At 32.2% G+C, this 15,911-nt stretch overlaps 1 protein-coding gene across 1 annotated transcript in view; it reads right to left on the bottom strand.

The window, feature by feature from the left end:
- Window positions 1-10,247, bottom strand: part of LOC148627142 (centrosomal protein of 41 kDa B-like) — a 28,433-nt gene extending 18,186 nt beyond the window's left edge. Inside the window, exons 1-3 of the mRNA XM_088568383.1 lie at window positions 10,181-10,247; window positions 10,023-10,086; window positions 5,581-5,628 (exon numbers count right to left, since the gene is read on the bottom strand). Coding sequence (XP_088424509.1) covers window positions 5,581-5,628; window positions 10,023-10,086; window positions 10,181-10,219 — 151 coding nt within the window. The 5' untranslated portion in view covers window positions 10,220-10,247. The remainder of the gene's footprint in view (window positions 1-5,580; window positions 5,629-10,022; window positions 10,087-10,180) is intronic.
- Window positions 10,248-15,911: the final 5,664 nt, after the last annotated feature.

Here is a 15,911-nt window from a genome sequence, read left to right as displayed (position 1 = left end):
ACCACTGTAATATGTATTTCATGTATGTTCTTCAGTGTTCTAGGCACTTTAAACGATTTCTTACATCCATATGCTTGCATTTTGCAAACCTTATTGCAAATACTTGTCGTAGCCACGGCCATGATTTTTCATTTTTTATTATGAATTTTGAAATTCCACATTGGATAGTAAGGCTATTCTAGTAAAAAACTGATGACAGAAACACAGAAAATCTGTATTTTTTTTTGGTTTCTTTTCTTTTACACCATAAAAAATTAGGGTCGGCAGGGAAAAAAAGGGTTGGTCTGGTTAATAGAAACACAGAAATTTTTTTAGGCCTCATCATTCTACAGTCTTTGGAGGCAGTTCACAGCATCAGACAAGAACAAATTCACTTATGTATCTTTAACAAGATCACTACACATAGCAATACCTCCCTAATGTTGTAAAATCAAAGAAATACATATAATGTCTGAAATATATGTCTGATTATATGAATAAAAAGTACTAAAACCTGATATTGTTCAGAAGGTACAGATAACAGAAAATAAAAGCAAGTCAAAAAAGGAAAAAATAAAATGGAATGAAGGATGCGGTCACAGTTTGTCACAGAAATGATACTGAATAAAACAAGCTTCCTTTCAGCTACAGGATAATATTGCTTTGAGTTATACAATTAGTTGTTACAATCCAAACAGTGGTATATAGTATACACATATTACATTCTATCAAATATGGAAGTAACCCACCAAAGTGTCCAAGAGGTGGTGTGTCCACAAAAACTTATTGTTATTGTACTTATTGTTGCTGTGCATTTATTTTTACAAATACTGCAATCAGTTATTATCCATGAAAAGAAGTTTCAATATTCACATTAAGGGTTAGCTATACGATAACTTACAACTTAAATACCTGCAAAAATGTTTGAAAGCCATCAGTCGTGAAAAAAAAGCAATTACAGCAGTGTTAGTAATAGGTTTAAGTCCCTACAGGTTCAAACGAGTACTGGTCCGAGGTCCAGCACTCTCAACTTCTTATGTAAGACCATTGAATTTTCATGTTTTACTCTTATTGAGGACTTTTTACTTTCTTATGATGGACCTTTCATTTAGTACCAAAAAAAGGGCAGTACCTTTCACATTAGGAAGGAAATTAAACCTCCCCCTACCCCCCGCTTAATTCCAACAAAATTTGTTGAATTAGAGTAGTGGTGTAGTATGCAAATCAACATGTACATGTAAACTTGATTACAATAAATCCCACCAAATATAGAAGGAATCCCTGAAGCTATTTTAAGGTAGTAGACCTATGGTAAGGGACACAACTCTTACAAATCATTGGAATGTTTGTATTAAGCATTTTACATCATTCTCATGTATCAAGCATCTAAGTAACTTGGATTAATTTCATTCTGTTTCAAGTGAAAGCTTGAAAGACTTTAGTGAAATTTAATTTGATACAAACATATCCCTGATGTTATAAGTTATGTTCCTTACCCTAGGTCTACCTCCTTAAAGTGGATTCATCCCGAAGACCTTAGATACAGATTATAAGATAGACATACTACAGGCTATCATTCAGAAAGAAGAGTTCCCAAAAATGATCAGTCCAATCTGACAAAAGGGCTTGGGCCAACTTTCCCAATATTTTGATCATTGAAACCTACTTACAAGTAAATGATCAAATTAGACATTTAAATACGTTACGAATCAATGGTATATTTGGTTGTTTGGGAAACACCTAAAAAACAGGTGTAACATGAACTTTCATAAATACAAACTTTCCTGTGATTGACTAATAGATTATCGAAAGTAAGAAATGGCATTTTAATATAATAAAATTTTTACGAAAAAAAATTCAATACATAAAAAACATTTCTGGGTCAGAATCGAACCAAAAACCTTCGCATTTAGACTTAGTACTACAGAGTACACATGTCAAACCAGCTGGGCTACGGATATTACTTGATAATCAAAGTTGTAATAAGCTACATACCTGTAACATTTACTGTTTCAATGTTTTATATTTTTAATGAAAAAGTTACTTTTTCACCTAAAACACACATTACCAACCATCTTGTGCTTGTAGAAAATGTGTTTTTCTTAGACAACACTACACAAAAAAATCTTACACTGTGATGGTTGTGGTCCTATGGGAATTACAGACTCAAAGTGTTCTATTTAGACCAAAAATGCTGGAAATGCATTTTCAACAATTTTTGTTGCAAATTTTCGTACTTTTCATCCATGCAAACTTCCACATTTTTGGGACCGATACAAGTTTTTTTTCTAAAGACTCCAATGAAAATTCAGGACAAGCTGACACTTTTTAAAGTTGGCCCAACTTATGGTCAGAATCCTTGGGAAAATGGCCCAGGTCCTTTCTCCATTATTTGTTCAGGACCAGCTATATTTGTGAATATTGCAATATAGATGTTAGATGGGACCAACAGGATTTCTTGAAGAACCACCCAACATATATTGCTAACTCAGAGAGACATATACTATTTCCATGTTTCTCCTTCACTTAGCGGTAGTGACAATGAAGTGATAAGGGATGGAGATTGATATGACCACGAAAGCAGTCTTAAAAATTGGGACCAGCAAACCAGCTAATGATAGTAAAAATAGTGACAGGCCTGTAGAAATTTTGCTTCCTAGCCAATATATTCTATATAAAATTCTTTTCAGTTTAAGGGTAGGGGCTTGTCAAAATCTACATATATGCAAGAAAGCCGAGGTCATCCATACAGGGCATATTTAAGGGGAACTTCAAATATAAAAGGATTGGAAATATTTTTCAAGATTTAAATTAGAATGTATTTCAGTAGTTGGAGAGTTGGAAGTATTAATATTACAAATGTATTTAAATTCTGTCTTATTTTATGGCATCTCAGTGTCTGTTCATTATGACCCTCTTGCAGTTCTTTAATATCATAAGTGGAAATATAGAGTATGGATGTTGTTGTTCTAATATATCAAATATCATGCCTTATTACTTGTAGTAGCTAAGATAAGAACCTTTGCCAAAGTAAATCATGCAGAAAATGTAAGTCCAGATTATCTATATCTGTTAGGGATGTTGCTTAGTACCACAAATCAATTCACTAACAAACTAACAAACTTTCATCCTTCCAATACTTAAAGTTGCAGTGATTTTAATCGAAACTTTAAACAGAGTAGTTCATGAAGATGTGAGACATAATTTTGGTATGGATGTTGTTTACAACCCAAGATGCATGCACTGACCAAATACCATTCCTCCAGCACTAATAACTGATGATTTTTTTACAACTAAAACCCTGTTTATATCACTATATGTACTTACCTGCATGAAAACTTTGTACACTAATCTGTTACAGGCTGTCTACAGTTTTGCTCCCATTTAAATTTCTCACCACTAAACCCCACCCCCTCCTCTTAACCACTCTTGTGTGGTGAATGCCCAGGCTGAAAATTATCCTCACTAAATCCCCTATAGTGGCTAAGATATGAACCATAATCTGACTGGTTCATATGGAAAACAACTGCCTGGTCAACATTATTTTGGTACTGATGTTTACGTCTTGCTACCCAAGATGCATCTGCTGAGCAAAGTTGCAGTTGGGTCCTAAAAGTATTTCTATGCTGTAGTATGCATTTCATTGTTTCCCTGTGTGTTTTTGTTTTTATTCTGTGCTCTATGTTTCATAACTTAGTTATCTTTAAGATTGCACTGTTCTGTTGATTTGAGAGCATATTTCTTGAGTTTGATGTGAAATGTGTGGTGGTTATACTCCTGATTTAAAAAGGACAAATTTCCCCTCATAATCATTTTATTAACATGAATCATTCTTCACAAGAAAAAGCTGAGTGGTTACGATTGGAAAAATATGCCATGCCTTGAATATTGTTACCCCAAACCAACAGGTCTTTTTAGAGGGACCATCTAAAAAACACTGTAAACATTAAAAAATCACCCATATATTTTTGAAAATTTGAAATGCATTATCTTGATATACACTGTTAAATTTCAATATAATACTGATTTATTAAATCATTAAATCACATATTTTAAAAACACAATAATTACTTTAAACTTTTAGGGAAGAGGCAAAATACATATAGTAGCATAACCACAACTCCAGGTAAGGTGTTCATTTATATCAAAAGACCTTACTGCACTCACGCATATCAAGTACAAACTAATATTTTTCATTATTTAAATGTCAAAACACTAATTTCATTTAATTGCTGATAAGCTTTATCTTATTTAAACATCTTTCTCAATGAATGAATCTTCTGTTGCAATCTTCAGAAACAGATCTATTTTTAGATCAACACTTCATCAATTACCAGTGTATCCAATTTTTCCAAGGAAATCGAAGCTTCATTAGTTATAATGTCATTTGAAACGTTTTCAAGACTCAGATTCAACAAAACTCATATCAATCTATATAGTCATTCACCCAGGTGAATGATAATAAAAAGCTTGATTAGGTGAATCAAATAAACCCCCGAGGATTCACCTTTTTATGAACTCAAGCAAACTATATTTTGGGATATTTGAGCCTCAATGTAAACTACTGCTTTGACAACTTCTGACACTATATCAAAGAATTCATATTTTTACATCAGAGAATGTTTGATCTGAAAAATGCACCTCAATGCAGACTAATCTTAAAATGTACATACATAGTTTGATTCTGCATATCAAACAATAATATTCACAACAAAATTATGATGAGTGCCAGCCCATAGAACCACATTTTATTTATATTTCATACAATATCATAAAGCCTGATGGTGCCAGCATCAGCATTATAGAAAGCAGATAAAATATGCAGTTTAACAAATTTTTTATGCTAGATATACAAGCATGAAGTTCGGCAAAAACAAATAATAGTCTTGTTTCATGCTACCAGCAAGAAAAAAATAGGGTGTGTAAGTAAGTAGAGAAATTATTTTATTTTTCAAAAACATTTTACATTGATTTAATGGTGAACAATATAGAGTTCAGGGATGATGGAACAAAAATGGCCATAAAATGTTAAGGATAGGCATAAAAAAAGTAAGGTAGCAGGAAAGAGATATATCATTTTTATTTGCCTTAACTTAGCAGATTAACAAAAATATGTCCTAATAACTGAATTTTTGCAAACTGAAAAAAGATCTACAATGACAACCAAACTATGTTTTTGATACTGCAATTACTGGTTTAACTGTACCCAGACTAAACTAAGCCTTGTCAGAAAGTTTTTGATATCATCCAAGAAATTTACAGTAATCATGCCCTACAAACCAAACTCAGTACCTGAATTCATGTGCAGAATGTTTGTAGAAGTTATCTCACTTTATTATTCCTGTTTACTGCAATATGAAGCTTTTTAAATAAAGCTGCAAACAAATCATTCAATTATTAATCCCCTGACCAATAACTGATCCATCAAACTGTTGCCAGGGGACTGTATGTGCCTATGCCCTGTTCATTTACCTTTCTTTATATCCTCACAAATGGACTTTTTTTGTTCTAATTTGAAGAATCTACATTGCAGAATGAGATCAAATATACTGGATTGCGATTTACCAATATATATCTTTCAATTTACCCGGAAGTACTTACTTTTCCTGATGTCTTCAATTTTCTCCATATACTTTGTAACACTTGACCCTGAAAAACAAATGGATAAAAAATATACCTAATATACAAAATATTTTGGTGTACACATAAAAATGTTTAGATAGTCCAAAAACTTTGATGTTAAATGTAGAAACAAAGCCAGTGTGAAAGAGGAAATAATAAGGACAAAACTAGAAAAATTGAAGTATGATCAAAGAGAAAAAAACCATTTGTCAAATAAACTCAATATCAAAACCTTAGATAGGATAATTTTAATCTGGATTAATTGTACTACAATTTTCACTTTGAATTTGTCTCCTTTTCTGGGGGCTAGAATATTGTGATATCAAACCATGGAGGAGGAATATAAAAATCAGTGCTATGATAGGTTGGTGTATGATTGTGTCACATCATCAGATGATTGCTAGAATTTCTGCTATGACAGATGCTGCAAGTCAAGCAGTCAAATATTCCAAAGGAATCATAAGGAAAAAGTTCATGAAACTTAAATATCTTTGATTATACACTTTTTGAAATTCAACATCATAACTCTTCAAAGACTGTTTATTATTAAGCTGGAAGTAACTATCTTCAGTTGATTTTTTGTAATACTAATACTGAACCTCTCCATCAGAGTCTAGTTAGTGGTATAAGGGGAGTTGGGGTTCCAAAATTTAACATTTAAAACAATTAGTTGGATTATCTCCCTTTGCAATCATGTGAAAATAATTTCATATCATCATGCACACCTAATACAATGCCAATGACCAACCATCTTACAAATTTTCATCATAATCCTTACAGTAAACAGAGAGTAGAGCTTACATGACAAGTAGAGATGATTAGATGGAAAGTTGGACAAACAGGGTAAAGTCTGCATACCACTCCACCCCCACCCCCCTCCCCCCCCCACCAATGTTTATATACATGTAGAAGTATAATACATTTTGTAACTGTAACTGAACAGATTGACCATCTGAGTTATTTTCATAACAGCAATAAAAACTATATTTAAGAGACTTCAACAACACAGAAGAAAAGCACACTATCAGTGTGTATACAGCAACTAAAAAGAATCATTCTACAGTTAGATTAAATTATATTGAATGCAATAAAATCTCTCCTTACTTCTGAAGTTCTAATGTATTTTATGATGACTGAATTTCTTTAAAAAAAAAAAACATTTTTTTCTTTCAGAATATACATAAAAGCCATAATAAGACATCATGACAAATATCAAATAGACCAATATTCCTAAGTGATCTGAAGTGTCTGTGTTGACAATTTTTCCTATCTAAGTTATTTTTCATTCCAAGAAAAGTTAGAGGAAGACTGGAAGACTCCATTGTGTTCTTATAAGTTTATTATAAATAATCACTTATAAAATCAAGAATATCATTATATCAGCAGTAATTTCATAATCTTATGACTTAGAAGGTAAAAGTTTATATTTTGAATCATGAGCAAACTTTAAAAAAAAGGTAAAACAATTATGTGCTGCCAATAAAAGATTCTCTCAGAACAGAAAGTAGTACTGATTTGACAGGAATGGCTGATACATGTTTTTGAACAAAATTACAAGCCTAGGAAATGTTCTCATTTGTAACTAAAAACTTCAAAGAATTTTTCTGGGATTTTGTATATGATGAAAATTTAATCCATCTGTTGAACATTATTTTTCAATAAATGTAAATGACTTTCTGCAGAGAATGCCCTAAAACATTAAATAACTGTGTATCATTTAGGTATTCAATACTTGAAACTACCAAAAATTTAGTATTTTTAAATAAAATAGTGAAATCAGAAAATGATGGTTAATAATACTGCAAGGATTACTTTGTTTTTAAAAAGTGTCTCTTTTCTAACATTGAAACATGATAAATATTCTCAACAAGAGAGCTGAAACAGATCAGATCTTCTTAACTGAATGATAGTGGGACAATAAAAACACAATTATTTTTTTTTTACAAAAAATTAAAGACCACTGATCAGGTGCATACAGGTTAATTAACTGATTCTGATTTTGGTAACATAAATAAACAAAACAATTCTAGCCATAGAAAAATAAACTACTAATTTTTTCTTTATTCCAATATGACTTCTTTCTTATACACTTGCAGGTAATAATATTAAATTTAAAGGGAAGGGGACATAACTTTTATAGCAAGTGCTGCGAAGCAGTGTGAGCTCTACCGTTAATACATGTACATTCTAAATTTCCATTAAGGTTCCCCAATATACTAACGAAAAAAAATGTCATGTCCCAGAAGTAACAAAAAGTGACTGTCCTTACGGAGAAAATTCATCATTTCCTTCAGTCAAACAAATAAAAAAATATGGGTTAAGATTATGTTTCAGTAAAAATAGATTCATCTTTTCTGATAGTTTTCAAGTCTTTTCTAATTTGTTTTACTCATTCAAAGAAGTGAATATTATGTTTATAAAAACTTCTGGAAAAACACATGGATGTACGTACGTATATCTCCGCTGTTCCACTGTCGCTGTTGTCAAAAACCTAAACTACCTCGGAAAAAAATATAACTCCGATTATTTTATCAAAATCGAAGCATAGCTTTTCTAAGATAGGAAAGGCAATCATTTTCTTGTTTGGAATTTGCAGCTGTCGTCTGAATTTTGTTTACATCAAATGATATGTGTAAAATATTCCCACCATCCGTGGAGAACTGTAGTATTTCTGGTATCTGTACAGATTGATCAGACAAGCCAAAACTAAAATGGATGTTGATAGAGTTGCCCTTAAGGGATAAAAAATGAAAAGCATTGCAAAATGCTATAAAGTTATTGACCATTTTGAGAGCGAGGGGAAAGGGGGTATGGGGTTGGAATTTTGGGGGAAAAATTGTTATCCATTTATTGAAAAAAAACTCCCCCTTTAAATCACAAGACATATTTTCAAACAGAAATATTGATTTCACTTGCTGGTTAAATATAAATAAAAATATTGCACTTGCAAAGCAAAAATGTTCATCCGGGTCACCCCCCCTCTTTGTAATGTCCATTATTATTCTTATGAGTCTCGCAAAGACGTTACATATATGATAAAGCTCACGCTGTTTATTATCCCCATATTATCAGTTAATCCTTACTATACCAAAGAGCATATAGGCTTTTCACACCCCCATATTTTACCAGGAGCCTATATACAGGCTTGGAAACTGTTGTCTAAACATTCAGCAAGTCGATTGTTCTGCAATAATGTCACTGACGTCACAGTTCTGAACGTGATGATGCGTGGGGTGCTTCACAGGGTAGACTGTACATATTAAAACAACGCCAAAAAAAAATTCCTTGCAAATTTTGTTCTTATTTCTACTCATTGTTATCTATTGATCAAATATTCACATTTTGTTACTTCTCTTTGTTTTTACGTTCAGTGCAATCTACTTAAATCAAGATGTATTCTTCATGTATTTCATACAGGGAAAAACAGAAAAAATATGTGTAAAAGAAATAACAAAAAAAAGCAAAACAGAAAAAATAATGATATATTTTAAACAATATGAACATATAATTTCAACTATACATGATGTCCATGTATTATCATTGATAAAATCGCAAATATTGTACAATTATTTTACTCAAAGTTGACATCACTTGCACGGAAAAGAGAACATTGGCATGAAGGTTATTTATTTCCTAGAGGTTTTACAATTTCTTTTAGGATTCATTTCAATGTCCCAAATAAAATAACTAGGTTGTTTATCAATATTACTTCTATTTGTTTTTAAACTCTACTTATTTAAGGAGAATGGATATGAAATCAACTTACTTCTTAGATGTTTTAATAACTTCTTATATCCTTTTCAAATAAATATCAGTGTATAAATAGCGGCATGTAAAATATTTTCATGTGCTAACTATGGGCTTAAGTATTAAAAAGGTTTAATATGATAAATAAGATGTATTTAGAAAATGGACAAGTTGAAAACACTTCTCGTGAAATGGCTAATTATATTCTTTTTACGTTTTTTTACTTTTTTTCCTATTTTTTGGGTACATTTTCATGTATGTAAGTACGTTAATGTGTATATGTACAAAGTTAACAACTTGACAGTATAAAATATATTACGAAAACATCCAAATGATGAATAGTTTGTCTATTTCTTTCTGCGTTCGATCACCCTGCTGTTGTGCCCTTTCTTGTGACGTTAGGTTATTTTTGACGTCATAAGCAGGACAGTTGAATTTGAATCTTCAAATTCTTCCTTGGCAAAATAAAGGGAAAGCCTTGGCACTCAAAGGGTTAAGCAACCAGTGTGTTAAGATGGTTTTGAATGAGGAATTAGGTTCTGAAGCGGTGTTTCATCTTGACAAGATCTACTTTACACATTTTTCTCAACGTGCTGATACATGAAAGGATTCACAACTATTCTGCAAGTGAAAAGACCCTCACGTGGGTCTGTTATATACATTATTTTTCATACCTGTATCAACTGTGGCACGAACATGTTTGTACTTGGGATTCTCTGGCACTTTCTTGTCTAAAACCTACATTAAAAGAAAAACGTGTATAAGAAAAGATCAGAATCTGAACTACCTCTCACAAGTGATAATTAATAGATCTAACTACAGAATTGCTTACGTTCACCGGTTTTGCTTTCGACGTGCTAACGGAAGACATCTTTCTGGATTGTTTTCGTTCGTAACGCTTCGTGACTGTACACGCATGCGTTCGAGTAGAGGTAGCGGGCACTTATGAATCAAACATTTTTGACACTGATCGACGATGTTCGTTCTGTCATGCTAATTGACCCTTATTACATGCAGGTGTACAAAATAATGTTATTCTGTTAAATAAATTAATTTCATTCAAACAGAATCCATGAAGTGTTAAAAGTATTTTCATTGTTAATGCTTTCTATTCTTATTTTTATTTATTTATCTATCTATTTATTATTTAACTTTGTTAACCACAGCCGAACATGTAGAAACCATCCTAGGCTATGAGCATTGCATTTCATTCTTCTTATTCATCTACTTATGTATTAACCATAAGTATCATTTATTTTTGAATAATTTGAAAATGTTTAATTATTTCTTTATGTTATTCGTGTTTCACTTGAATTGTTAAGTGTATGTTTAACAATCTCTGTAAAGAAGGAATTAAAGCATGATGATGCTACATATATCATAAAGTTCCTAATCAGTGACCTATAATGAAATTAATTACAGGTATATATATATATATATATTCGAAAATTCAAGTTTGGCAACCGGCAATTTTTTACTTCACCATTAAATTGCCTAGAAAGTAAATTAAAATGAAATAAATTATGACTTTTGCTGTTTAATACAATTCAACGAGGGGATTGGTCTTGTATACATAGTCCCTAACCAACAAAACAAGTATAGCCTAGGTATGGTTGATTTCAACAAATATGATTCTTTTTTTATTTTTCCGTCAATCTTGTTGGTTATTTAGATTTTCAATTCCAAAAAATTTTAATCAAAAATAAAAATTCAGAGCTGTATCAAGCTACTGTTCGGAATTCGGAATGGTTCTCATTATCTGCTCATATGAAGCTGCATCCCATCACCGGACGGTGATGGGATGCAGGTTCATATGAGCGGATATTATTTGTTATTTTGAATTATATATATTTGTAATAAAAATCATAGATGCCTGACAGTTATACATCCATGGTAATATACCGTCTTCGTGGTTCCCTTGAAATTTTCAGCTGCGTTTTAAATCTTCTTTACTGACTTGAACAACTCCAGGCAGAAGAAGCTCGTGCTGAAACAAAGCCATCTCTTTATTTACAAAATGAGATCTTATACTCCGATAGGAAATATACTGATCTAGTGAGAAGGAAACTAAGGTTCCAAACGTTATGACGTTGCGTACGTTTTTGGTGTCACATTCGGCTGAACCGGGGCTGGTTACGAAAACTTAAATGTTGCTATTAGAATGTCGTGTTATCAAAGGCAATATAGATATTAAAATGCTCGAAAATGGTTGTTGTTTTAGGATTATATTCATAAATCTTTAAAAGATGCCATTAATTGCGGAGGGAAAGCACTATTCGATCGCAAGAAGGTCCATTTTCATATGTGGACAGGTAACATTATGAAATGCTTGCTTCCCATTTCACCAATATATCTAAGTTGTTTCTTGGCGTATTTTGATAAAACAAACTTTTTTGGGAAGAGCAGTTTGTGCTGCAGACGATGTCGTATTTTTCATGACGTAATGATAAGATCAAAGCGTATTACAATATCACAAATGTCTCCCCTTTAATGTGGATATTGTAAAAATGGAAAGAAATCGATTTGAAGACAAAATGTTAGACATTTTTTTTAAGTTATGCGAACAGCCTTTTTTAATGGGACTTTTATTAACTATAATGACAATTTATTACATAACCCTTCTCTTAATTTTTCCGACGTTGGTCATTGGCTACTTTCTTGCTTACCGTTGTAAAATATAACGACGAATAGTATTTTTATCAAAGTATATTCACGCTTAAAGGACTGTATAAATATTCAGAATATCATGTTAATTCTAAAAAATAATGAGTTTTACTGTCTAATAGTAGATAAATACGCAAGTATGTTGTGATGCCACGTTGTCTTTTTTCCTCGACGTTTCAAAGAGGGTCTGCAGTCCTACAACAACACCTGTTACTCCCGTAGTGGTATTAATTCAATGTGGATCCTGAAAAATTCGAAAGATCTTTTGGAGACAATCAGTTCAAGATTATTATCTGAATATAATAGCATTAAAACCTATGATTTTTCAACACTGTATACTTCTATTTCCCATACTCAGTTAAAATCCCGACTTAAAAACAGTATGCATCGTTGTTTTTTTCCAAAAAGATGGTACACCTAGATACAAATATATAGTTCTTGATAGAGATTCCTCATACTTTGTAAGACATAATTCCAAATCATCTTCCAAATATACAGAGGAAGATGTTTACAAAATGCTGGAATTTTTAATCGACAACATATTTGTTCAGTGTAGTGGACGTGTTTTTCAACAAACGGTCGGCATTCCAATGGGAACAAATTGTGCTCCTTTGCTTGCTGGCCTATTCCTTCACTCTTATGAGACTGACTTTATAGCCGATCTGATCAGAAAGAAAGAATATTGTTTGGCTAGATCATTCAATCTCAGTTTTCGCTATATAGATGACGTATTATCTTTAAATAATCCTAATTTCGGGGATTTAATACATCACATCTACCCAAAAGAACTTGAGATAAAGGATTCTACAGACACTGTGACGTCAGCCTCATATCTTGACCTATACTTAGAAATCGATGGTAAAGGAAAACTATTGACCAAACTTTACGACAAACGTGATGACTTTTCATTCAGAATTGTCAACTTTCCTTTCATCTGTGGCAACATCCCTTCGGCACCTGCGTATGGATTTTTCATATCACAACTCATACGTTATGTTATACTTTTTGTATCGCGCTAGACTTCTTACAATTAGGCTTCTTGGACAGAGTTATGTTGCTACAAGATTGAAGTCATCACTACAGAAGTTTTATGGTCGTCATCATGAAATCATGGATCTTTACGGTATACCCATCTGCACCATGAAAACTAATTTGTCCAATATGTCATAATTTTCCTTTTCCTTTTCGACTATCCCGGACTTGATTTTTATGAGCAACTCGGCGGGTGTTTCTAGAAAAGCAGAGGAAACTTACACTACCGGTGCACCTGGTCCATGCTCCCAGCTTTTAGCTGAGTCCGAGTTTATGTTCTTTGTTGTGTATGTCTGTTTTCCATGTATGTTCCTTGTCCCTGGATTACATTCTTTTGGTTTCCACTAGAATCTTGGTTCCCTTGATTACTCTTCCTATGTACTCGACATATGCAATTAGTTTAATTGTTTGAACTTTATCCGAATGTAATGAAAATAACGCCAGAACGCTTTTTATCATCTCCAGGGCGATTTCACAGTGTCTGTAGTATCCTTTATCTCAAGTTCTTTGGGGGTAGATGTGATGTATCAAATCCCCGAAACTAGGATTGTTTAAAGATAATACATCACCTATATAACGAAAACTGAGATTGAATGATCTAGTTAAACGATGTTGTTTCTTCCGAATCAGATCAGCTTTAAAGTCAGCCTCATAAGAGTGAAGGAATGGGTCAGAAAGTAGAGGAGCACAATATGTTCCCATTGGAATGCCGACCGTTTGTTGAAAACGCGTCGACCACACTGGATAAAAAATTCCAGCATTTTGAAAACATCTTCTTCAGCATATTTGGAAGATGATTTGGAATTATTTTTTTACAAAGTATTAGGAATCTATACTAAGAACTATTAATTTTTATCTAGATGTACCATCCTTTTTGGAGAAACAAAAATGCTATTATATTCAGATAATAGTCTTGAACTGATTGTCTCTAAAAAGATCTTTCGAATGTTTCAGGATCCACATTGAATTAATACCACTACGGGAGTAACAAGTGTTATGTTAGAACGCAATCCAAGGACAAAAACAGGAAATGGGAAAACACCCACGCACAACAAAGAACATAAAATAACCAAAATAATACGTACAAAGAAACAAAAGCAAGTGAGCAACTCGGACTCCACTAAAATTGGGAGCACTGGTAGGGTAAGCGTCTGAAGAATACCAGAAATCGATAAATCTGCATGCTAACATAATGGTCAAGGTGAATGTGTGCGGACGACAAGAATATTAGATAATATTAAAAACATGATATCGTGCCAAAAGTTAAGGGATATGTATACGACTCTTGCCCTTGACGATTCCACGGACGCGCCCACGGATCTAAACAATTCAACAACGTGAAATACAGTGAGAAAGAGAAGACTGTTCTCGTCATAACTATGCAGTATATTCACTTCATTTTATTTGCTTGATGTCTGTGGATTTAAGGTCATTTTAGATTCAATCTGTTCTGCCCAACTCTTGCTGCATTTTTGTGCAGCATTATTTTTGCTAGTTTCTATTTAGTAAATAGTTATCACCACTTTGATTATGATGTATAAAATAAACTAAGGTTTCTTTTCTAGCCTTCAATTATCAAAGTGGTATTTGTGTTTTCCTGTTTCTGCAAAGATGAAAACACATTTGATTGCAAGGAAAATGGAACCATGACTTTAATTCTGACGGTATCCACATGAATATTTGCTTCTTGGTTTGATGCTTCAGTTACATTTTGTTTTATTATATATGTAATTCATACTGTATGTATCATATACTTCTTTAACTCATTATGTAGTGGAGAATAAGATATGAAGACAGTTGAAATATTTTTTTGTCTTCAGAAGTCACCCTAAATAAAATGATTGTGGTTGGTGACTGTTATATAGTGATTTGATGTATAGTAACTGCTCATTGTAACATTTATAAAATCTTCATGGTTTGATTGATATAACGTAGATTAATAACAGGACCTGACCTTTTTTGTATTTGATGGTATATGTTTATAAACATGTGTAATTGTTACTAAACACCATTAGTACTGATTATACTCTTTCATCAATTTCTATTTCCTTGGCCACACATTTTTGTGAAATATGTTTGGTTACTATCATATAAATTATGTTATACAATCAAATTTTTATTTCTTAGTAATATGTGTTGATAGGGTGAAGTAATTGCCTTAGGTCATGATATGAAGAATATTTTAGTTGATGTTGGTCAAAAAACTGTAAACTGTTTTTGATGTTAACTTTGTTTAGACTTGTATTTTTCATCTTCGGCTCTATTATGGTGCCTTTTTAAGTCTGATATATATATATATATATATATGTATGTTTGTATACATGTGCCATATTGACAAACAAGCAATACAACAGGTTGATTAGTTAAAATGTTTTACTTTATGAGCCCAGAAACAATTTTATGATGGTTCACCCGTTTAAATTACTGAGAAAATAATTTAAGGTTTTCTATTTTGATTTTATCAGTATTGTACTAACCTTTATTTGGTGTAAAGCAGCAAAGTTATCTATATGGTATTCTTGCTACGGCCTTTGCACTCATTACATAAATTCTCATACAATAAATAAGGTTATATGTTCAACATCCTTAATAATATTAATTTCAAATTTTTACGTTTGAGTATATATGGATCTTTGGATTATAATGTTGCATTATATACTTATACATTGTAATCTTTTATTTTGTGACATTTTTCTGAGAAGGTTCCTTATTGGTCAGTAAAAGGTTTGTTTACTGGCAGCAAACTCATTTTATGTATTACTTAGTTTGTTCCAACTCTTTGAATATGCTATATTATACCCTTCTTTAACGAAGGCGAATGTAAGATAATGTTCCATCATCCAAGCATATCATAGAGATGTAAAGGA

This window comes from Perna viridis, chromosome 1 (genome assembly GCF_037379345.1).
Source record: "Perna viridis isolate PV_CMFRI_1.1 ecotype Kerala chromosome 1, ASM3737934v1, whole genome shotgun sequence".
In the NCBI taxonomy this organism is placed as follows: Eukaryota; Metazoa; Mollusca; class Bivalvia; order Mytilida; family Mytilidae; genus Perna; species Perna viridis.
This window is presented reverse-complemented; position numbering and strand designations above follow the sequence as displayed.